The sequence below is a fragment of the Pterocles gutturalis genome, unplaced genomic scaffold (genome assembly GCF_000699245.1).
Source record: "Pterocles gutturalis isolate BGI_N339 unplaced genomic scaffold, ASM69924v1 scaffold26431, whole genome shotgun sequence".
NCBI classification, from domain to species: Eukaryota; Metazoa; Chordata; class Aves; order Pterocliformes; family Pteroclidae; genus Pterocles; species Pterocles gutturalis.
This window is the reverse complement of record NW_010103812.1, coordinates 1-26144: the sequence shown is the minus strand read 5'-3', so window position 1 is coordinate 26144 and position 26144 is coordinate 1. Positions and strand designations below refer to the sequence as shown.

Genomic DNA, 26144 nt, shown 5'->3' with positions numbered 1-26144 from the left:
TTCTCTAGTGCAAAGCTCCTCCTGTTCTTCTGTTTGAGGAGCTGGCGCCTCACTTTGATCTCCTTTTTGAATACAAAATTCAGGTTGCATTCCCCTGGTGTTTCATCAAGGAGGGTTTACCAGGTAACACTGGCTTTGGAAGACGGCATCTTTAGTGTGCCCATTTCTGGCTGAGGAAGAAAGTGGTGAGTACTGAAGCACTCCGCAGAGTGTCTTGATCCCCTGTCCTTTTGACTGTGTTATTTTAGATTATATAGGCTAACAATTTTTTTCATACCAAAATCCGAGAAAGAAGTGTTTGTGCTTCTGCTTGGAATTGCAAGATTATTAAAATCATATGACCAGTGGGAAGGAGAATTAAGAAATATTAAATAGTGTTCAGAATACTTGCACGTATGTGTATGAGAAATTATTATCACAGTGAAGACGGAAAAACTCAGAGCCATCTTCGTAGTGAACGTGATGCTGTTCTTTTCACCTTTGATCTTCAGACCACAATTAATCCTTAATTAAACATTAGATGGAGTTGGATTGGACTGTGTGACACCATTCTCTTGCAGCAATCTGATACTGTTTTAAAGGGAAGAACACGTACCAGCAACCGTTTCTGTTGGTTCAAATCCTATCCTAACTTGTCCTGTTCATTTCTAACCTCTGTGGCAACTCTTTCCTGTCCCCTGCAGAGTACTGCAGCAGAGCAAGAAGAACATCATTGTGGAGAAGAATCACTGTGCACAAGGCAGCTGTGTGTTTGAGTTGGGATTTTAATATAGCTACAAAAGGAGAAGGTAAGGAAGGTAGTCGTGTGACAGCTGAAGTAAAACAGTGTCCTACTGTCTTCTGCAGCAGAGCAAGAAGAACATCATTGTGGAGAAGAATCACTGTGCACAAGGCAGCTGTGTGTTTGAGTTGGGATTTTAATATAGCTACAAAAGGAGAAGGTAAGGAAGGTAGTCATGTGTGACAGCTGAAGTAAAACAGTGTCGTACTGTCTTGCCCAGTTACTTCTCCTGGAGTCCTTGGTGGCCATCCTCGAACTGCTGATCACTCCATCCCTTAACTATTATTTCATGCTATGATCAGATGCATCTATTTCTTGAGACTTGTCTGCCTGATGCCCCTTTATTTAATCTGTCTACTTTTCCTGCTCCCTTGATAAAATGAGTTTCAGCAGCACTGTGTCAATCTCTTACTTGACTGGAACAGAATTTAAAGTAGGTTATAGACTAGACTTTCCAGCACTGGCATCTGACTCACTGATTATACAGTTACGGTGATAAAATGTTGTTTCATTGGCAGTGCATCTGTATGGAATTAATTTGTAATGAGAAATTAACACCAGAGAATGTTGTCTGTTCATTCCAAAAGGATGGATCTTGTGCAGTAGCATGTATTTGGTATTAATAAAGTTTTCAGTTTTCCACGTTCTAACCTAATTCTAACCATTTAAAACTATTTTTTTGGATAGAACCAAGGTATTCTGTAATTTGTTTTGGTTACCTGAGTTGAATCAGGGTTCCTTCTGCTGGATAAATGCCCAGGTTCTATGGCAGTATATAGAAGAAAGTATATTCTAAGTGTTTTCAGCCTGTGAAATAAGAAGTCTCTGTACTGCAACAGTTAAGTTCACTCTATTTATCAGTCATTCGGTGTGGTGGTTATGTTGCATCTTTCTGTGGTTCACGATGGATTTATTCGCCTACCCTAGCTGTAACCCAACGCAGGAGCTGTGTTTGTAGGCCTGGTACCCTCAGGGCAGGCCCAAGGACCTCTTTTCCCCGGAGCAGAGAGAAGCACTCTTACTGAACAGACACGAGCACATTAACTCAAGCTGCACGGGGTTCTGGTAACTGAAAGAATTAGGTGGTTTCTAGCCAGTTGTCGCAGTTCTCTGCAGCTTCCATCCCAGTCCCCAGGCATTACCAGAACATCCCCAGCGGTGGGGGTGAGCCGGCCGAGGCGCAGCTGCAGCTGATGGCAGTTAACAGCTTCATCCCAGCCTTCTGCTGGAGAGGCACTGCCTCTTGTACTGGGTGTGGAAAGCCTAGGAATCGTGTGAACAAACTTTTTTCCCCAGTAAATAAGGTTTCACTGTTCTAACACCCATTTTCAGATAGCATGTCATTGCACAGAACTCCATCAGTGAGGGTCAGCTGTGGAAGTGCTCAGCGCTGCTGGCCCGAGCGTGGTGCTGCTGTCACGGGTGTAGCTGCTATGAATTAAGAATGCATTGAATTTTTAACTTTTTTAAAAAAACCAAAACGTACTGAGTAACTCCCAGTAGTGGTTCCTTGTGTTAGCAGATAATGCAGTTAAACTCTCCCTAATTGCACCTCCTAGAATTTCCAAAATACACAAAATACCTCCAGCAGAGTTGGTTTCTAGTGGCTCACTTGAGTGTTTTCCAGTGCTCAAATAAAATTATTTTGTTCTTATTTTTAACTGCTTCTTAAGCAGAGAAGTGATGGCAATCATCCATTAAGCTCTTTATTTCTTCTAGTTAGCTTCTGAGACATTGGGTTTTTGTTTTATTATTTTAAGTAGTGGTATCTCCTGCTAGGCAATCTTAACGCATAAAATTATTGTTTAGTAATTTCAGGGGGATTTTATGGTGGTTTTTTTACTTCACGTTTAAATGTTGGGTGCTTTAATAAAATAATATTTTTGTTTTCTCAAAAGAATATTTATATGCATAATGCCTCTTTTATGTTTTTTCTAATCCTAACATCGGTGGCCTGCACTAAACATTATTTCACGTACTTTTTGTACATAGAAGCATACTGAAAACAAGTGTTTTAATGCAAGATGAAAAACATCCAGAGCCTAAAATTCATCTTTCATCTGAAAGGGACTTGAGGGAAAACACATTCTTTTAGCTATTTGTAAAGTAGAAAGAGAAAATGAGTTTCTTTCCTAACTGTCAGAAGGAATTGGAGAGAAGCACCTGTCTAATCATTAATTCTATTTGTACAACACTTGATGCTCTTGCACATGTTTCAGATTAACAAAAGCAAATACAACTCCAGGATTTTACTATCCAAGAGTGTCCAGTGGATTATATGTACCTTTGTATTTAAAATATCTTTAGGATTTTCTTGGTATGCCAAAAAAGCGGTCCTGAGCCACAAAAGGACTTCTTCATCCATGGGACATGAAGTTTTCTCAATTTTCTTGCCAATGCTGTGGAAACAGAGTATGTATAATCTCCCAGGGATGTGATTAAATGTTAGCTCATTTAAAGTTTAACATGTTTTCATGGTATGCAAATGAAAAAGCAAGTGTAGCACTTCTGAACGTAGTGTTAGAGTGTTGCTGTCAAGGTGCTGTCCTTGGAACTGTATACTAACACCCACGCTAGAAAGAGCGCTGTGAAAATGGGAGGCAGATGGGGCAGAAGTGTAATTCTAAGACATTCCCAGTTTACTTAAGTGGCAGAACAGTTAAGCCAATATTGAGAGAGTTTTGAAAATCTCACTTGTGTTTCTAAGGAATTACAAATATGATAGTTTTTTTTCCTGTTAAGTTCTTTATTTTTACAAAATCTTGAGACATATGCAAAAAGACAATTAAAAACAAATGAGAAGAACATGTAAATTATTTACCTATGCAGCTACAAGGTTATATTTACATACTCAAAGATGCTTATCTTGAAAAATATAACTTAAAAGACTTCATTTTCAGTACCTGCCTCGAAAAACAATGTGGGTATAGCCATGTTTGTTTGATGTTCTTTCAGGATCACTGTAAGCAGACATGCAGATTTAGGGAAAGGAGGGGAGTGTGTATGTCTATGTCATCTATATCTGACTTGGCTGAATAGGTATCTCAGACCTTCTATTTTACATTAGTTTTTTCAAATTTAAGGAAGACAGACGGGATGGGTTTAGCAACTGACCACCCTCACCCTACTCTCCCCCTAAAAACCCAGCAACACCACCCCCTGACAATGTCACATATTAAGTTAGTGCTTAAAAATAATTTCTGATGTTTTGGATGTTACTGTGAGTCACTGTGTCCTCAAATAATCGAGTTGAAGAAGCCCGGAGCAGGAAAGAATTTGAAGATGGACCTCTTGTTAACTACCCAAGAGGGGACTGTGAGATAGTCGTGCTAATTTTGCGAGTCAAAGTCTCCATGTGGCATGCTGAAGTTTTATCTTGATGAGCTGGTAAGGTTGTTGCACTCATTTGATTACATATTAAAATTCCAATGATTGTAGGACTTGTATATCTTTCACTTAGTTACCTGGGTGTTTTGTCTCTTAGGAGGGGGCTCTCTGAGTGCGCTGAGATTTTGCAAGTGCTTTGAGAGCCTGTAGAATCTTTGACTTTCCACTGTTTTGTGGAAGCCGTCTTAAAAAACAGTACATCCACACAACACTAAAAATCACGGTGTGGTTGGAGACGTGCTCCCCACCTGCTCCTAAATAACCCTGTTCTGCTGAGTCATGGCCTTATCTGAGGAAAACGCCTCAGGAAAGCAGGATATTTTCTAGACATTAGCAGTGTGTATTCTTTTCGGTATTTAACTTGGCTTTCTACTCTTTCTTGTTAACTCTGTGGTCAAAGCCAATGAGATTTGTCATTATTTCTAATATTATAAAACTACAATAGTTAGAGGGTTTTTATATTGTTATGGTTTTCCGGTACCATTTTGGTTTTGTTACGGAAATGAAGCAAAAAGCTGATCCCACAAGTTATACAGAAATTGAAAATAAAGTCTTTTCATACTACTACAACGCTGATGTGCAATATTGTGAAAAATCAACAGTTATGAAAGCTAAGGCAAATAAATGTCATAATAACCTATCTAAAGGTTGGCACTGTTGCAGGGAATGCTTCTGGGAAAAAAAAGTGGCTTCTGAAGCTATTGAATCTGAAGTGGGATGAAGACAATCTGGAGGAGAGCTGCTTCCTCTGCTGACATCTCGTGCCCTTGGCAAAACTGGTAGGAACTTGCTGACACCTGGGCTCCTGTAAATCTCTTTAGGGGACAGTTGTGTGTTCGGGCACCACCCAGTTGTTATGAGGATGTCTGTCTTGTCCGTTTCTTGTTAAAAAAAAAGTAACATTTTAGGCTAGATTTACACTATTGAAGGTACAGCTGGAGAATATACTGTTGTCATTTTGATGACACTAAAATGCAGTTGTTTTGAAGAGGGTAAATGTTCCATTACATCTTGTGTTGTTGAAAAAGTCAAAGTCAGGTACTGAGTTCTCTTTCTTGGATGAGATGCAAAACACGTGGTTATTCTTACCGCTGAGATTCTTGCTAAATTTCATTTATAGTAAGGGATGAAGGTTTCACATCACAATAGCTAAAATCATGTCCAGAAATGAGGTCCTTCTGAAAGGTTTCCTGTAAGTATGGTTCAGAAACTCTGACAGTACTCCCCATGTTGTTCTTCCTCAGTTTTATACAAGAGTTCTCTCATTCTTCTGTTTTCTTTGGATGTGGATTCCCAAATGACTTCAAGATCGCCTTCCACTTTACTAGAAAAAAAGGAAGAGAAATTCTAATTTTAAAAACACTTCTCTCTCTGTTTACAAACACCGTCTTCTGAGGACAGTCTAAGGCAGTTTCATTACTAGGGCTTTCTGACCTACATTTAATGTGCAAAGTACAGCAATGTTAACTACCTGGAAGTGCTGTTCCTCTGCAGAAAACTTAAGAAATACATTGTGACCTAGAAACCTCAAAGGTAAGTGTTCGATAAAATAAGACTTGCATTTATGAACCTGGTTTTCTACCCTAGAACTACATTAACAACTTTGTTTATATCTGAAACTTGCAATATATTTCATTTAAGGAAAGATATGCCATAATCATGACTCCTAAGATTGCTCTGTCAACAATAAAAATGTCATTATGATTATCAGCTGCCTGAAGAACAGAAAATGATACAGCTTTCTTATCAGCTGATTTAGGCGAAAGGTTGCTGTGAATTTATTACAGTCTCTAGCAAAGGCTGTAATTATTGAGAAGGCTCTACAGAGCAGCTTCCAGGAAGATAAACTTTGCATATCTCTAGAAGTTTTTAAAGCTTTTATTTATCAAAAGAACAATTACATCCTGCATTTCTTTTTGAAAACCAAGTGGAAAAATTCTGTTCTCTTAGACGTAATGGCTGAGCAGTGCAACCTCTGATTTTTGTCATCACATGAAAGATGATGTAGGAGGAGAGAAAATTTGAAAGGAAAGTCGTCTTTGTTATGTTTTATGAAGCCCACATTAGTTTAGATACAGACTCTGTTAAAAACAGAATTATGAGAGAAGAAACAAAAATGAGGAAGCACAGGAGTACCACTACTGTGCCAACTGTCTAAACTAGCATTCCTTTTGAACACACTGTCATCTGCAGGAACTCTGCCTCCCGGCATTTTGGTACTGTGCACTCATGCCATTGTCCTGGCCTGCTCCCAGTCAGGTTTGCTATGGCCCTGTTCAGATTAATGAGGTGGGGCTGTTTATCTCTGACAGAGTGTCACACTGAAAGAACTGTGCCATTTCCAGACCTGAAGTAGTATCTTCCCGTGTTTTCCAAGAAGACTTATTACCAACAATCGATACGGTAAACTTGTATGATAAGAATTTTATGGCAGTAGCTAATTCAGACTTGGTATGATTTCCTGACTCCGCTATTATAAAACTAAATGCAAGAGCAAAAGCAATTATATGAAGAAGTTTTCTGTCTTGACCTACTTAACAGTGCTTTTAACTAGACTGACTGTGGCCAGTGCCTTTAAAATAGCTTCATTTGTTTTATAGTGTTCCTAAAGAGAAATCGTAACTTCATAAAATACAGTCAGCTATCCAAATAGTCAGCATACCTTCAGCTAAATTTCAATTTAAATTGGCTTTCTTGCTTAAAATGTGGCATGCTACTTTGACTTTCATTACTTAAACATCAAAATTCAGTAATCTAATATACAATACACATATTGTATGACTTTACCTTTATGTTTATACAGGTATTTTGACATTTTTAACATTATTAGCCAGACAGTTTTCTGGACTAGAAATTAATTCCATAAACAAAGCTAGTGGAAATAAATGTAAATGTTTGGTACTGTCTGGGCACTAGTGACTTTGGTTGCCAAGCTACAGATAACTAACAATATCTAAACTACAAATAATTTTCCTTTTCTAACTCCTGTGACTGTGTGGAAGGAAGGGAGAGAGAACAGACTAAGCCTTATAAAGCCATAAGTACATGAAGCTAACCAAAACATATGTTTAATTTCTGGCAGATAGCCATAACAGGGTACGTACATATTTGGATTACCTGGGGAAATTATATTGCCACCACACTTGAGGTGAATAAAGGAGCATGAGGAAACTAGTTTATATGAACAGCATCAGCCATGGTGTTAGCTGGTTCTATTGATTTTTGTTTTGTAAGAATAAAAATACATTCTCTCTTAGAGATGTAGATTTCAGCTGACTTCTCAGCAACATTTTTTAATATAGTTATCAAAGGAAAACAGCAGATGATGAGATGAACCAAAATACAAATTGAAAGATGAACATAATTATTTTAACTTTCAGCGTTGTGTTCGTTATATTACACTCTAATAAACACTGTTAAGGCTTTACTACTACCAGAAAAAGGTAGTCACCACTTAGACTGTTCATTAATGTCAGAGATTGCAGAAATGCAAGACACGTCTTTGTGAGGTTCATCTTGCGCTTGTTTCCATAAACCAGTTTTCTTTACCATCATATTGCCTGGGCAAAGCTCACAAAGTTCAACAAGGCCAAGTGCAAGGTCCTGCACATAGGTCGGAGCAGTGCCAGGCACAGATCCAGGCTGGGAGGAGAATGGATTGAAAGCAGCCCTGAAGAGGACTTGGGGGTGCTGGTGGATGAGATGCTCAACATGAGCTGCCAGTGTGCAGTTGCAGCCCAGAAAGCCAACCGGATCCTTGGCTGCATCAAAAGAAGCTAGGGCTAGAAAGGTAAATGTTGAATGATCCATATTATGGGACCTTGAACTATGCTCTATCTTACACTGAAAAAAAAAACCTCTTTATTTAACTAGCTGTTCTCTACTATAAAAAACTGTAACATGAGCCCAGAGGTATGAAAGGCAGTTCATTAGTTAAAAATCCTACATAACTATTTCCAGAGAAATGTGGAATAGTAAAAATACTGTTTTCTCATGCAAATTTTAGAGATCAGTGGGACATTCATTGTACAATTCCCAGCTACTTACACCTGTTTAATAGCACTGTATAAAGTAATTGAGAGGAAATGTGCTGATAGAATGTAATACTAAGTCCTGATTTTCTATTGTCTTTATTATTTCACAATGGCAGAGATGACTTGCAAAATGACTGCTTAGTTACCTCTCTTCAGTTGTAAGAAAGAAGTTTTTTCCTGTGTGTTGATAACGTGAATTTGCTATAAAGCTTTCCACTACCAGAGGGAAAAATACCTTTATGGATTCTATATTATAAAAAGATATTTCAACACTGACAGTAATAATCTCGTATAAATATGTTAAATTATCTTTTCTTTTTATTCTACGTGTAGCCAATCTACATCACTTATTAACAGAACAGTAAGGTAGATTCAAAAGGAAGCTACCCATCATATTGTGTACTCATTAGATTCCTTTAATTTCTTACTATTCTGAAAACTCATGAGGGGTGTGGAGGAGAAAGTGTTCAGCCTTTAGCAGAAGATGCTATTAAATAATTAACATCCATCTTGATGATTTATAGGCCCCCCCGATCATCAAAGACTACACTCAGATTGATATTCTTCTTAAGAAGAAGTCTTAAGAGCAGGAGTAGTCATCCACAATAAATTCCTCCTTCAAAAGGTCTTTTTTGGAACTGGGAAGGATGGAATCAAGAGGAGCATTTCAGTATTTTCAGTATAGCTAAAATGTGAGTGAGAAAAGATACCCAGAATATACCACGTGAGGCTTTGATGAAAAGCAAGAGCTCCTGGCTGTGTGCAGTTGCCTCCCCCACCCCTTTTACCTGCCAGATCTAACTGAACTGCTTCTGCCTGTGACTGACTCACCTCTTCTGCTGCAGCACTTGACTAATGGCTTGCTCTTTCTCTTGCAGCTGATGCTGGAGATGCTTCATTTCTTGCTCGTGCAGAGCAGTCTTCACAGCAAATTCTTTCTCCTGCTCAGTCATTTTGAGACTCATATCTCCTAGCTTCTCCGCTGCTTCCTTTTTACATACCTGTAAGAGTTAAAGGTAATAGGAAAATGAGATTATAGGAGAAATAAGGACAACTCATTACCAGCTAAAGAAATAGCTAGAGATACTAATTTGCAGTTTAGTCTTTACATCAGTGCTGCCTTGCTTAAATATGTCAGGTAGGTTGCGTTATGGTTTTTTTTACCTATTTGTTAATTTGAAGATATTATACTTGTACCTTGTTCTGCATATAAAACTAGCGTGTACAGCATATACCATACCATGTTTGTTTTACAAGTGAAAACAACTGGCTGCAAAAAAGGGTTTGTTTTCCAAGATGCAAAGCACATGTTGCTTACCATGTTGTTTGTCCAACAGTCATATTTATCAATGCATACCATGAAAAAGGGGTTGTATTGTTAGTTGTTTAATCTTAATACTAAGAAGAAGAGAGTGGCTTCATACTTAAAAATATCTTGTTGCTTCACATAATAGTTCCTTCTGTTCAATGAAGAGCAAGCGATTTTTTGCTTATTGGCAATAATAGCATTTCTACATGCTGCTGCTCTTGACAAAAACAACAGGTGTTATCCAATATTAGCTTTTTTCTTGTGATTACAAACAGAATGCTTAAACTGTTACTGCATCTGCAGAATCGGATATTTGACACAGGCTATAGGACAGAGTTTTGGAATGGAAGCACCCCCTTTAATAAAACTACAAACTATGTAATGAAGCTTTGAAAATACAGCTATTTACATCTTGCTAACATAAAGTTGTATCTAAGGTGTTAGCCACTAAGGTTTTATCTCCATCTGAATCAAAGCAGAAAGAGTATGCCTCTTGAAGGAAGAAAACCAAAAAAAGGCATTTTTTTTGGCATGTGTTGCAAGCTATATAATCCTTTCCGCAAGCTGTTTCCTTTTTAGCTCTTGTAAAATGTGTCATTTTTGAGTTTCATTTTATGGAGGTACGAGGAGAGTGATAAATCTTCTCCAGGGACAGGATGCAAATTACTAATGGGAGTCTTCCCTTCCTGCCAGAAGGACCATGACTGGATACTGCCAAAACAGGGGAAGGAAAAAAAAAAGTAAACTAATTCTAATGCTTTCTACTCCAGTCTTTTAAAAAGTACATAGAGCAGATGTTAAATAATTAAGCTGCCTTTCACAACTGATGTCTGCAGATATAAAGAGAGGAGAAATGTTGCTCTTTATAAATATACAGGAAGATAGATTTACAGAGACAACCAAAAGAAACTACATACTGAAACTGAAAACATTCTAATTCACTTTCACGTGATGTGAAAATATGAGGCAAAGTGCATGTGGTTAAGGTCCATCTTTAGGACTGGCAGAACCACGGATGCAGTTTATTCAGTGGTTGCATTACAAAAACTGCAATGCTCCTTGAATTTTCAAGGGCCCCAAAATGGAAAAACTTAAATGCTAACAAAATAGGGTACTCTCTGGACAGAAAAGCCATGTGTGCAGCTAAGACTTAAACGAATCCATGGTCTCCTGATGTTAGATCCAAAGCACCTTTCTGTAAGTCCAGATTAATGTTGATAGGAACATGGTGAAGAAGCACCCTTGTTTCACTCAAATGTGCTGGTGTGCACAACTGGTTTACAGGAATACAGAGAGTATCCTATGCAATGGTTACAGGCATTTCTGAAATACACAGTTCCTCAGTGTTCAGGAAGTGTTAAGAACAAACCTTTAATGCTTTCTCTTCACCAATAACAATATTGTACTCAAAGTGCAATATGTAGCAAGATGGAAGGAAAAAAAAATTAAGGCCAGCCTGTTGAGTAAAGTTGCATGAAAATGAGGGGAACAGCAGTGGGAGATGAGAGATATATTCAGTATAAAGGTTGTTTCTACCTATTTTTACTAAAACCTTATAATTAACAAAATTATTATCAAACTTAGATTCAGACTCCACGAAACAAGTTGTTATCAATCTGACTTCTTTTTGACAGCATGTCTAATTTCAAGGTGAATTACACATGCACTGAACGAGAGGAAGAGGGGCCTGATGATGAACTGGAGTACAAAATCTGTTATCAGAGACTTACTATTCCCGGTCATAGGCCCAGAATCTTGGATTGTCTTCACAGAATTTGTGCTAGGTGTTTGACTAAAATACTTCACATAGGAGATGGATCCCCTTGCATTAGCTGTCCCTTTTGCTGCCATGAGACAGAGTTGCACGAAGATGAAGTTGAAGGACTCCACAATGATACAAACATTATGTCCAAGTTCACATTGAAAGACAAAATAGCATGGATTCTGACTGTCAAGAAGTAGTTTTAACAACAAAAGACTTGGCTTCCTCAAGGTCTTCCTGTAGATCAACAAACTGCTTACTAATGACAATTACGGAAGTACAAAGAGACTCCCCAATGACTCCCAGTCAAAGTACTGCCTCAGATTATCATGCTGACCGGAGGTGTTTAAGAAATTAAGGTGTTTTCAGCAAAGAAAGAAGTTATACTAGCTTTTCGCAAACTTCAATTAACACAATAACCAAGAAGTATATGATACTTTAAGTTGTTTTGTGACTGTTTAAGCCCTCTGCTTTATTGACAAAAATTAAGAACAAAAAAGTTTTGCAACTAGATTAGTCTTACTTTTGCTAAATAGAAACAGCAATATTTAAGAACTTTATTTACAGGCTGTTTTTTCTCATTTACATTAACAGTTGATGGGTTAGGAAGGATTTTTTTTTAATTTGGTTTTGCACCTAAACTTCACACCATGTACTGCATGTAAATATTCTTAATTTTATGCAAGTCTCTATCCCTTACAGTAGTCACAGATTTATTAAATTGTAAAAAAATCTGTATTTAAGAAGAATACAAGCCACTGTCTTGGTAGGGGAGATGTTTTCTAAATTTAGATAAGACATGAATGAGGGTGAAAAATGGTTAAAATATTTTTAAAGCTATATTAGTATAATTAGAGAATTATTTTATGGTAGTGTTTCATGCATTTAGGTATTTTATGAAGGGTTCCTTACAAATTCTAGCTATTTTTCAGTTTACTGCTCTCTCTTTACATCTACAATTTGTTTTACTTTCTTTGTTGCCAATTCCTGTGCTGTGTTGACGCTTACAAGGAAAGTGCAGAAGGAGCTGGTCTCCATTAACATAGCAGTGTACATTTGTGTCATTTGCTGCAGGAACAACAGTGTAGGTCTCAACTGGAACAGTGCAATGCAGAGAGACTCCAAGCTTTTAGGTAAACTGCACAAACTTGACTTAGTACAAAACCACTTTTGAAAGAGATATATAGTACTTTCTGTATATAGAAATCAACATGCCAGATATCCTTCTCCTTCCTTTTTTGAGTTTACAGTAAAAACAATTACAGTAGCACCAAAGATGTTAAAACATAGAAGTTTCAAATGTCTTTCATGCTATATGCTGTTAACTGCAGTTGCACACTATGCTCTGTGTTTGCTTATGCAGTGGTAAAGATAACCTATAATGTGTTCTCTGATTAGGCCAGATGTTTGACCATCTCTGAGTTTCTAAACCACCTACTCAGTGGCCATACTAATGCCACTCTAATGATTATCTATTTTGCTTTTTTTTTAAAGTATTTATAAAATAATTCGTAAGTCCTTCATAAAAATACTGACAGATTAACTACTGACTTTTCTCATTAAAAAACAAAACCACAGAATGTTTTACATACTATTTAGCTTAGAAATAGTGCTTACCTTAACCTTTTCTTTCAGTCTTCCTAAGCATACACTGCCCTCTACTATTCTGTTGAAAACGCCATGATTCTCATTTTCCAAACATCTGGCCTGCAAACATATAATATGCATAACTAGATGTAATCATTACTTTAGACAGGGCAGACAAAATACATACATGAACGAAGACAAGCTATTCTGTTTTGAGCTCCAATAGTTTGAAGAACCAAGATGGAAAAAGAATCCTGAAAATTAATCTAATAATGGCTAATTAATAATTTGTCAACCGACAACAAACAATACCTTGAAACAGTTTTATTCTGAAAGGATCATAGGTACTGATATTGTAAACCCAACCAGCTCTGCATATTTTTCTATGGATGTATGTACGTATATGTAGGGATCCCATTTGTATGCATGAGACTTGTCTTTCTGAATCAGTGTTAGCAGTCTGCTCTCAAAAGAGCCCTTGAAATCGGCATGGGTTCAGGCAATCAATCTGACATGTTGCTTACGAAATGCTTCTGTCTTATGACTGTTTCTGTCTTTTCATAAGCACTACATTTTCTCTCAGATACAAAAAGTAAACAAAACAAAAACTGCATAAGCTGTCAACAATGAAATAATTTTAAAACTATATTTTAAAACTCTTATAAGAGGTTTTAACTGTTGTATCCACTGAAAGCATTCAGGAGAGAAATAACCAGGTTTTAGGATCAGCAGTGTCTGACCACCTTGAACTACCCTATGACTCCAGAGACACATTTTTTCACAGAAGTCAAAATTAATAAGCATCCCTGGAGTCCGTGAGCTTCATGCTCTGTCAGTGACATTTTCATTTACTGTGTGTTAGCTGAATCATACAAGGCAATTAAAAAAAAATTATTTTGACAGCTGCTCACAGCATTACAGTTCATCATCAGTGTTGCACTATCAAACTTGTTTTAAATAAATTTGTTTCTGTGCTGTTTTACTGGATTTATCAGTAGGCTGTTATTGTTCCTGGAAGCAGTAAATTTAAGAGTATCCATTTATTTATGTGGAGATGTGGTTATTAACAGTTTTTTTTTGTAATCCTCATTAAGGAAGAATATAGGCTAATTTCTTAGAGTGCTGTACCCCTTCTGCTCTCCCTATTCGTATCTATTAAATCTGCATAAAATTAATTTTTAATGCTTTAATTCAATTAAAAAAGAACAAGACTAGGGTAGTAGCAGTAGCTGAACTGAGTAAATAAACCTGACATTACTGAACGTTGAGGTGAGGGAAATGACAGTATATTTTTAATTATATGTCCTGCTCAGTAGTGGCTCTTCATAATCATTAGCGTCTGGGTCTAATTTTTATTTTTTGTTGTTTTCCAAGACACCTGCAGTCTAACTTTCTGCCAAGGTAGGTTTTAAGTTCAGCGATTAAAAGAAGGAACAGGTTGTTCTGATTCAGCCCTACCAGGCAGCAACATAAACCGGATATTTAAACGTTTTACTGATGCTAGACTATTCCAGTAGTAAAGTTTCTCTTGGAGTATCTCTGCTATCAGCCCAGACACAGTGAATTCATTAAAAAAAAAAGGCAAGACTTGTGCGCTGTTTAGTATCTAAACCACAACATAGAGAAATAATGGATGGCAAGTATGTGTGTATCATCATCATACACATACGCAGGAGAATGTGATCCAAAAGGAAGAGGTAAATTCTGTTTTGTATGACAGGAGTGGCTTCTAATTGCTGGATCAGTTTATACCTGTCTAAAGAAAGATCATACTTGAGTGCATTTTGTGCTGCTTTCCATGGACCTACTCTGAGCCTTTTGCATGTGCATGAAACTTGATTTTCTAGTGCGTATTGTCTGGTGCAGGCTTCAGAAGGGAAGAACGTGATGTCAAATACTGCACACAGGCAAAGATACAAGGGTTTACGCTACCTTGTGACAAGTAAAGTTATGTTAAGGCATCTTTCCTTCTGAAACAGGCTTTTATTGCCGAAAATATTCTAATACCTACTGGGGTATTATTAAGCCAAATGGCACACCTTGTACTTACAGGTAATTCTGGAGCTCTGTGATATTTCTGATGTGGTATGCTGAATATTTGAAAGTAGATATACCAGAGACTGTGGGATAAGAACCAGTTCCCCTAATTCCTAGATGTATATTGTGCCTAGTTTCACAATCCTGAAGTCCAGTTTGCAGTGGACAAGGATTTGAGTTGGGTCACCAGAGCTCCTCTTCTAGAATTAGGAATTAACCACTACAGAATCTTTTTACCCAGCACTGACGACAACCTTTGTCTACAACTTGAAAAGAGGCAAAAGAAGCTTTATTTAACAAAATTTTGTGAAATGGTTTCCAGGACCAATCTGAAGACAGAATACCAATATGTAAAACCGAAATTGTGTCCAGGATGTTGTAAAGGAAATGAAGTGTGCTTATAAAAAGCAGTAACTTTCATGCCACACGCTTCCACAAAACAGAAGTTGTTCCAAAACTCTCAACCAGCCTGTCAAAATGACTGCTCACCAAAAAGGAGCAATAACGTGTGTGTGCATCTGCAGTAGAAGGTCCATACAGATCACTTCAAGGAAAATAGTTTACCGTTGGATTCAGAAATCCATATTAAAAATGCATTATTTTGTGCTATTTTTCAATATGTGTAGCTTCACCAATTGAAGCCAATCTCTAAAATCAGGTTAAAAGATTCTTTTAAACTTGATATATACCATTGCAGACCCTAATGCTGATGTGAGTCAAGGCTTAATTATGTTATCTCCAGAAATTAGGGTACTTGCTTTTAACCACTCTTCTAGACAATAATCTTTTGCTGCTCCTGTCCTATTTAAATAGCTAAATCCTTAAACTGAAATTATAGATTTCTCTTTTGATAATTCAAATTAACAATGTGTTGTGCCCATAGATTGATAATTGTGTGAAATATCAATTAAGTCATATTAATTATTTAAAAGTAATTACCAACAGAATAAGACTATCGCGTTCCTGAGCTATATTTTCCGCCAAACTAGTAAGTTTTGTTAGATGGTAATGGGCTTCCAGTTCTTTTTCCGTTCCTTCCTCCAACTGCGTTAGCAAACGACCTATTTTCTTCTGCAAGTGCCTACAAAATTAAAAGGAAAATCTTCAGATTGAGAATTAATAATAGCATTAAAAGGACTTGTATTGCATGTGCAAATCAACTCGCATAAGTCTCAATCAAATATGCTGCTAAAGACACGTTGGCTCAAAATGTTTTCAGTGCCCAAAGTATCATTTCCCACTTTTGGGGGCTGTTTTTCTTTACAATATGTTGTGTGAATAACAACAACAACGATTCAAAAGAACAATTTGTGCAATGGCTACAAGCTCCTATTTCTTAAGAAATTCAACAATTATATTGTTTTTACTTTTTAAAGTATTGCGAGTCCAACTCTGAACCACTCGGGTGCAAGAGAACATCTGCCAGTAGTGGCTTATGATTGTTTTAAAATCACCCTGTTTTTCAGGCGAGTACACAAATGATTAATTGCTATAACTAACTACTAGCATTAAAGATATATTCTTAATTTGCATGTAGACAGAAAAGTGTGCATGAAAACATATAAAGCTTAGCAAAGTTACTCGAGGACCAGGCCTTTAGAAGTGACAAAGATGTGCTTAGGAAACATGTTTTTTCTGTAACAGGTAGAAATTACACACTGTGGGATGACAGACAATATTTTTATAGATATTTCTATTTTTAGAAATACAAGAAAATTAGAGCGTGATATGACCTGTTTGTCTTTTGCATCGCTTCCATCTCAGTTTTCAAGATCGTGTGTTTAGCCATGAAGTTATTTTTCTCTAAAAGCAGTTTCTCGTTTTCAGCTTGCAGTGATGCTATCTTTCCCGTTAGATCTTCTGTCTGACGGCACTTTTTCTCCCTATCCTGTTGTAAACAGCTGCAAAAACCAACAGCATCATGTATAAAATTACTTCACTAAAAAGATAAATTACAGTAAGATACCCATGTTGAAGGTATGAAAAAGATACATTGAGAATTCTTAATGTTCAGTGGTTAATTCAAAGAGAGGTATTACAATCTCATGATATATCAAATCATGAATGAAGCATAATACAACCAAAATTATTCAAATAATTAATCCTGACTACACTTGAAATAGAACTTAAATTATAAAGATATCCTATATAGTCCAAATATTTTCTTTACCTAATTTTTTTTTCAAATAAATTACTAGCAATGCCAAAAAACAAGGTCTGAGAACTTCTTAGGAAGACACCATACCAAGAAACTTGCACTGTCCTAAGGCTTGAAAGCAAACAAATTTACAGAATGTCTTTATAAAAAAATTACTTTACAGACTGTGCCGCATGATAGCACTTTTATGTTGTGCTGGTTTTGTGTTACTTCCATATCGTATAGACTGAAAAACCTTAACACTTTTAGTTTGCTTTTAGTTTAGAACTTCAGGATCCTTCAGACATTTTCCCAAAGATGGGAACAAAAGAATGAGAAAATTTTACATACAGTATTGATAGAACTAAGTTGATTTGACAAAAATTATGTTTTTAATGCTGCTGCTTCTACTATTTAAAAAGGTACATTTAGCAGTACATACTCTATGATAGAAACATTTCTACCAATGTCTCTAGAGCCAGGACTTCCTTCTGTAACTTTAATTATCTATAAAAAGCAAAACAGTATTTTTGAAATATTTCTTTACCTTTCTTAGTACTTTGGTACATACCTTCCTAGGTTACAGGATAAGTTTCCACTCAACTTCTATCTACAGAGTGATGTGTATGCAGATCTGTTCATGTGAATACTCTGCAGAATTGTTTCTCTGCACCATACATAAACTCCTACCTTTTTAAATCATTCATCAAAGTAAAGAGCTCCTCTGCTGCTGGTCTGCTATCCAGTTTGGCTTTCAGCTCTTCAAAAATAGAACGCAAAGCTTCCAACTGCTTCTTGCACTCTGCTATCTCTTCAGTTTGACTCTTTTCCTTATTTTCTAAGATTATTATCTGTTTTATCAATTTTGAAACTTCTGGGAGGATAAAAAAAAATACTGAGTACAGTAGAACTAATTCAATCACTTAGTGAAACTCCAACTAAACCAGTAATATGTTAAGTCCTAGCTGTTCATAGCATTCTGTAACAGTGGATTTGTCAGTTTGTTTTGTATTTTAACAGTTTGGATTTTTTTTTTCTGTCTTAAGTAGTTTGTTTTGGAAAAGTGCCAAAACTTCAAGACCACTTATTTTCAATGGGCTATTTGCCCATTGAGACATCATTTTACTCTGAAAAATCTCAGATTCGGCTTTTACTAATTCAGGAAAAAAACCTAAAATGGAACATGAGTTTTGTGGCCTTGTAGACAGGGCACACATTTTGAGACTGCCTAGTTTCTGTTCACTGATGTCTCGAGTTTTTCCTGTAGCATGTATTTCAGTCACTGGATACACTGCCAGAACAGTTGTAGGAACTGAATGGAAGATCAGGGCTCACGTTTCCTTGTGAGAACTCCAGTAACAAAATCTGCCAGTGTTTACTAGGGATATTCTGACAAGTCATACCAGATCAAGCTATTCTGAGATTTGGAAAGAAGAACACCTGATTTTTGGGTATTGTCTGGCCTTTGGCCTTGGGTATGATGAGCTGTTATCTTCTAAACACATTATAAAGAGATAAAACTCTAAACAAGAAACTCAGAAACTTTAAAAGCAGAAAGAAAAGTATTTATGGAATTAGGTGGCAGATGAATAAAAACTTGCAGAATTCGAGTGTTGCTATATAGGTTTACTTAAGGAAACTGTCCTCATCAGTGACTTATGTTAATCACACATAATTAAATGTTTTTCAAAACATCCTAATCTGTGAATTAAGATTCAATTTTGCCTTTTAAACTTTCACTAAGAAATTTTACTTTCACTGTTGGGATTTTAAACTATAACATGTTTGTTCTCTTTCTAATATCCAGTCAGAAGGCAATTAACAAGAAACATCCAGAGGAATCTGCCCATGCAAAAAATAACTATCAGCAGAAAAATTAAGCTTGGTCAAGAAATAAGATTTATAGGCAAGACAAAGAATATCAAGTGTTCTGAATTCAAGCAAATACAAACCTCTGATAAAACACCAACAGGTAACAGATTAGTAATTGAACATGCATGTAAATTTAAGCAGTATCAAATTATAAAAGTGTAAAATCAAATACTGCTACTTATGATATAATCAATTATATTAAGTGATAAACATTGGTTACAAAGCAGAAATTTTAAAAACCTTACAAATTCCAAATTGAACATTTAAATAAGCAAATAATATCTCACAAATACCAACCTGTACAGTCTGAAGTGCTGTTAAATTATGAAAGTGTATTGCTGTTTAACAGTTCTTGTCAGAGGAAGCAAGTCAAAAGGGAGTGTGCTGTATAGTCTCAATAGGTGATACTGACATTTCAGTATCAGTTGACATCCAGAGTTTGATCTCATATTAGGATTACCTGTATTCAGCAATGCTTTGTAGGCATATATGAAGTTGAAAAAAAAAAAAAACCACAAAAACCAAGAAACAAAAAAACCCCAAAAACCCCAAAAAGCACTAAAACAAAAAAAACCACAAAAAAAACCAAACCTGCAATACCATCTCTGGTGTAGTTCAAATGACTAGCAACTCAACCACTTTACCTGCTTTAACATGTTTACTGGGACTATCTTGTTCTTTAGCTTGTTGAATTTTGATTTGCTCCATCAACAGTTCATTTTCTTCTAAGATCAGCATGGCCTGAGTTTGCAGCTGCTGCCTGCAATGACAACCAACTTATAAATAAAATACAATTAAAATATTAACTTATGTCCAAAGAAAAAACAGAATTGACTTCCAACAGTGTAAACTTATTAAATTACATTTGAATCTCTTTAAAAAACAAATCAAAAACCTTCACTGAAAGCAACGCCAGGACCCAAGGTAAGCTTATCAGAGATATGAACTCACAGCCCTGAAAATGTAAATTATTTTAAATAATGTTTAAAAACTTTGACTGACTAAAGCAAAAATTCCCTATAGAAAGAAGGAAAAATATGTACGTGTGAATTAGAATCATAGCATCATAGAATGGTTGAGGTTGGAAGGGATCTCTGGAAAAATATTGACAGTGTGTTTTATGGGCCTGTAATGAAGATGGGCATTTAAACTGAACTATCCTGAGCAGAGAACTTAACTCTCTGCTTTATACCTACTATTAGTTCAGCTTTCAAGAAAACCAATACTGGTCTTTCTGATGGTAATGAAAGCTTAAGAAACTACTGCTGTTCTAATAATAGCTTAAAAAGTTGAGAAGTATTAACCAGAATGCAAGCAGAAATACAGTACAAGTGTCAGATGATATCACATGCATTTAAACTCAAGAGTTGTCATCAACAGCAAGAGTAGCCTGAACTCAAACGAAGTGTAGGAAAATAGACTGTTACCAAAGATTTCTTTTGAGAGTAACTAACACACATATATTTACTTTTGTTCATGTGTGGCCTGACCTAGATAAAAATGCATCCTATTGTGTATAGGTCTAGATAGGGACAATTTCCCATACTATCAAATTATATTCTGACTAAAATCTAAGCTGGGTCATACAGCCAACAATTGTTGTCTGTCAGGTTAAAAATATAGTCTTAAACAGAATACTGTGAAGATTTTTTGCAAACATAGAAATGGAAGTCAGTTTACACTTGTATCCATGAAAACCTTTGTGCACAGGAGCTTGTAAGTTTAGCTGTCTTAATTAATTAACTGTGAAATTTACTGCAGTGGGCATAGGAGAATGAAGCAAATGCACATCAGCTACTTAAAAATTGGTTAATTGAAACTATCTAGCCTGGAGTTCAACTAAAAACAAAATATTTTCCAGGTAAAACTGCAACTTGCAAATTTGTATTGCTGATATTTCATCAACAGGTTTAGGCATAAGGAATGTCTCCCACACTACCAGGTTACATCCTCAACCTCAGCTATGCCTGGCACCATGAGAGTGTTTTGAAACAAAATTTTAAAAATTGCTACAAAAGGGGGATTAGGTTGATCAAGACCAACTCCTTTATGCGCTTGACAGTGCATCCCTATGAGAAGTAATGTCAATACAAATAAATGAGCAATGCACTGCAACACTGAGTGTGAAGAAGTCACTGAAGGTACAGAGCAAAAGCTTGGTAAGATGGTATTGCTGCTGGCATCCCTGCATCCCTGCCTTGCTGAACCCCAGCCTTAAAAAAAAATCCCAGACAGAGACTACAGAGAGCCTGAAACTATTCAAGAGGGATATGAACTTCTCTCATTCATTTGCAGAGAGGCAAAATTAAAACAAAGGTGTTAACAGTTCAAAAATTATATTTAAGAAGCTGAAACACCTCTACAAAGTGTGTTTTGGAATTTTTGGACAGTATATAAGCATGCAAGGGTAAATAAAATATCCAGAGTATTTTATTAAAGTGCCTATAAAACACTTTTATAACAACCTACTTAACCAGATCTATACAGAAACTAAACGCTTCTGTAATTTTGCCTTGAGGCGGCTCTCTTGGAAAGTCAGTCGATGTTACTGGTTAAATCTGCAGAGAGACTTGAGATTGGAAGAGACAGCTTGAGACATAAAGTCCTCCTACTGTGCACCCTGTGCCATGTGATCCCTTCCATACAATTACCACCTGTGTCATGAGCGCAGTAAGAATTTTTATGTTCACTACATGCAGTGGATGCTGTTCCAAAACCTGTTACACTGGTTAGGAATCATCTTCCAATTTCCACTTTGTTTGTTTGTCTTTGTTTATGGTGAATGAATACCCAGCTGTTGTTCCAGTAACTCTGCCCTCAGTCCTATAAATGCAGCTTAGTAGTTCTTTGCATACTTCACCACTCCTGTTCCTGATGTGCTTGCAGAAGGCAACATTGTCCTTTCTCAGCCTTTGTTTTGCTAAATGAGAAAGGCCAATCTGTCTCAACTCCAAAGAAAAGAGGCTCTCCATTTCCTTGGCTACACCATAAACTCTTTCAGCTTTGTTTCTCTGTACCTAAATATGGATGACTGGGACTCTCCAGGGAGTTCCATATAGTGGTGTTTTTATTGCCCAACCTCTACTAGAAGGACCTATTCTAACATACCCAAGGCCTATACTGCCTTTTTTTTTTCTTTACAGGTGGTACCCTAAAAAGCTCACAATCATCTTGTGATGAACCAGTACAACCAGTCTCTTCTCCATCTCAGTTACCAACTGATGAATGCCTGCCTTAGGGAAATTGTTATTAAGTCTCATATGTATTTTATACTACTTAATTTCATTACGTTTGCATTATTTCACTTCAAGAACATAAAATTCTTCCAATGCCATACAATTTTATATTAATTAAAAATTGATGCCATTGGCACATTCCTATTGTTAGTAGAAGTGTAAAAGTTAAGTAAGTAACCTGTGAGGTCTGGGACAGAATTACATGGGCTTCAGGTGCAAAACTGCACATTCACTATTTAATCTTTACTCCAAAATTATTTCAGGCATTGCAGATCAGCATTGTTCCAACAAGACACAATTATGACCCTGTTAACTCTTTGGCAAAACTTAGTTAGCTTGAGGAGAACAAAATTTCTCCTTAAGATCTGTAATCATAAACATTTGTCATGGGTTAAGCACAGACTGCTTAAAGTTAACTCTGTTAATTTTTTTTTTCCTCCCTCTTCTTCATAAATAGCTAGCAAGAGGCTGTGTTTTGGATTTATGCTCAGGAGGAAAGCTGATAACCGATGTTTTGTTCGGCTGCCAAGGTCAGCAGACGAGCAAAGAGGCACAGCCGGTTGCTAGCATAAAATTTGCCCTTATGTTAAGACTGAAACTCAGAATAGCCAATGATTTATTCTATAACATGCACGTCATGCCCGGTATATAGGTAAGAACTCCGGGAAGAGTGCTTTCTCTTTTGCCTTCGCTCCGCTTTCGGTTTCGGTGCTCTCTTCTGGCTCCGCATCACTCTCCCAAGGCCTTCCCTCCCCGCACACACACCCTGGTCAGCTCTCTCTCAGCCTGGGACGTTCAAATCGTTATCTCCACTCCGTGAGTTTTGGGATCCTCCCTCTCCGGGGGGATCGTTAGCTGGGGCCAGGTGGTCGTTTTTTCCCCCACTCCGGTCAGCTCTCGGTTTTTATTAGAAAATCCTCTACTGCAGAAAACATTGTTTTGCTTTTTTTGCAGTTGGAATTAATAAATTATCCTTAATGTTAATGTTTTAGCTATTTCTTTTCATACAGCAATTTTTCCAGGGTATTCTTTTAATTCTGTTAGGATGAAATAGTAATTAAAATTTTGTTTGGACCAAATAATAAATACATTTTTCATGTAAAAAATTAGAAAGTCTTTCTTTGATATTTTTTAATGGTACCTTAGTGCCTTCCTATATTTGCACATAAAACATTAATTTTCACATTAAAGAGGTACCAGGCTTGTATCACACAAAAGCTTACATTTAAGTGCTTGTAAATACACATAATAATAACATTGATTTACAGAGAAGGAGCAGAAAGAGAAGGCCCAAGCCAAGGGCTAACCCACCACAATGCAACAAGCAAAATAATGAGTAGCTTTTAAATTAATTTGTAATAATATAACTTGCCATTTTGTAGGGCTAATAAAGTTACTTTTCTTTAATTGCTTGTGCAGGTGTTCATTCTCCTTCACCAACTCTTCAACTCGTACTTTAAAATTCTTCATATCCTCCTGGAAGACAAAGGACTCTACATAAAATTCTTCAGAGGTAAGTATTTTAATTTTTACATCAACAAAAACTTTTATAAATATACATGCCTGGGTGCCTTCTAATTCTTCTGTTAACAGCATACTATCTCACTACTCACTCATCTTTAATTCAGATATGCATACTTAACTTCTAAACTGCTTCATCAATCTAGTAATACATGATTTAAAAATAATATAGATATTTGAATTGTGCCACATTTTTGCCAATTGTCATTTGAATGAAGCAAGTTTTAGATCCTTAAAACATGGATTTAAAAAACTGAATTCTGGAAATTACTAGATGATACTACATATTTTCAGTATGAATGACACAAATTTGAATATGGTAAAATAATTCAGTGAATTTACAGTAATATAAAACCCTCAGTGTTTTCTGTTCATTTTATGGTTTAATTTGTTGAAGAAAATAAATTATTTTGAAAAGCTATGGCAGTTGTGCTCTGAAGCAAATAATGATTTTTTTTAAAATTCAGTGGCAAGTATTTCTGAAGAGCAAGAAGAGAACCTATTCCTTTATACCCACTCCTTAAAACTTAGAAATAAATATTATTCTACCACAAAATTCAACTGGAAGAAAAGCTGTATTGGGCACTGAATCCCTATTACAAGTGACAATGGTAAATTCTTTCTACCACTGACTGTGCTTATTGTTTACTCCATCCAGAGAGCACAAATCTTGTACATCTCAGTGTAGTGCCTGTTTCTACATCTGAACAGGCTGACAAAAACAAACAAGCCAAGTAGGATAAGACAGCACAATAACTATGCATGGAAAAGTAAAACAAAGTCAGTTTTAATTTTAGGCAGAAAACAGCTTTGACAAGTCCCTTTAAAAAAAATTCAGTCATTTATTTCTGCTTTAGTGTAGAAGTATATTTTCTTTAAATAGCAACTTGCCTTATGTCCAAGAATTACATCTTCCTTTTCTCTTATTCTGTCTTCATATGACAACACAAGAGGTGACAAATACTTCATATTCAACTTAAAAAAAAAATCAATCCATATAAATCAATTACAAACCATGGTATTATCAATATTTTTTACTACTTCTCATGCTATATACTGCTAATTTTAAAAGCTATTAAGGGTTTTCATGCATGCCTTGCAGCAAAAAAAGACTTACACAAGCATGCAGACCAATATATGCAAAATGATGCTGCAAAAGCATTTAATAGCACCGCTCTGGAAAAGACAAGGCTGGATGCTGTACTTGCACACTTCACTAAAAAGCAGCTATTACTTATCAGTATATGTAACTCAGCAGAATGTGGATGCAAATGAGTATGAAACCAAATTGAAACACTACAGTGAATACAGTTGTTAATCAAATTTAACCCAGATTCCTTAGTAGGTGGGAAAGGATTTTACACTCTTAAACCTCCATCTTTAAAACTAAATGTGATTCTTGGATATTACAGCTAGAAAGAGCAGAAGGTGGACTTTTGTATTTCTGTATAGCTCTGACTAGCAATGAGGAAGGAAAACTTGAGATCTGATTAGCATTTCAAGGAGAAATTGTTTCACATATTACAAATGCATTCAATTTCACAGACTATTTGCCTTGTCCTTGCCAGAAGTTCATAGGCTGCTAGTGAACCCATGACCATTCCTACCACCAGAATCACTGAAAAAGGCTATTTTCTTTTAGTATTATCTTAAAAACAACCACAATACAAGATTTACAATTAGGATTAACAATTAAGCAATAGACCTTAAAGCAAACTTGTCGTGGGTTAAGCACAGACTGCTTAAAGTTAACTCTGTTAATTTTTTTTTCCTCCCTCTTCTTCATAAATAGCTAGCCAGAGGCTGTGTTTTGGATTTATGCTCAAGAGGAGCTGGTAAGACCAACGTTCCGTTCTGCTGCCAAGGTCAGCAGACGAGCAAAGAGGCACAGCCGGTTGCTAGCATAGGATTTGCCCTTATGTTAAGACTGAAACTCAGAACAACCAATGATTTATTCCATAACATGCACGTCATGCCCAGTATATAGGTAAGAACTCCCGGAAGAGTGTTTTTTTGCCTCCGCTCCGCTTTTTCGGTGCTCTCTCCTGGCTCGGCATCGCTCTTCCAAGGCCTTCCCCACCCCACACACACACCCCGGTCAGCTCTCTCTCTCTCTCTCAGCCTGGGATGCCCGAATCGTTATCTCCGCTCCGTGAGTTTCGGGATCCTCCCTCTCCGGGGGGATCGTTAGCTGTGGCCAGGTGGTGTTTTTCCCACTCCGGTCTGGGACACTCGGGCTGTTATCTCCGTTCCGTGAGTGCGTCCGGGAGCGGTGCACTCACCCCCCTCCCCCATTTGGGGGAATCGTGAGTGTATCTCTGGGGATCGTTAGCTGGGGCCAGGTGGTCGTTTTCCCCCCACTCCAGTCAGCTCTCGGTGCAGGACGCTGGGACTGTTCTCTCTGTTCTGTGAGTGCCTCCGGGAGTGGTGCACCCCCCGTCTGGGGGAATAATGAGTGTAATTCTAGGATCATTAGCCAGC

The 26144-nt window shown here is 36.8% G+C and overlaps 1 protein-coding gene across 1 annotated transcript; it reads right to left on the bottom strand.

Annotated features, from left to right (window-relative positions):
* Positions 1 to 1821: 1821 nt before the first annotated feature.
* CEP89 (centrosomal protein 89kDa) lies at positions 1822 to 24638 on the bottom strand (the record flags this gene model as incomplete). The annotated part of the gene is given in 11 exon segments (XM_010086857.1): positions 1822 to 2044; positions 5258 to 5413; positions 5415 to 5492; positions 9034 to 9203; positions 12891 to 12980; positions 15837 to 15978; positions 16631 to 16798; positions 17725 to 17905; positions 19551 to 19662; positions 23511 to 23618; positions 24555 to 24638. Coding segments are annotated over 11 exon segments (1512 nt in total), but the record flags the coding sequence as incomplete, so codon positions are not given.
* Positions 24639 to 26144: the final 1506 nt, after the last annotated feature.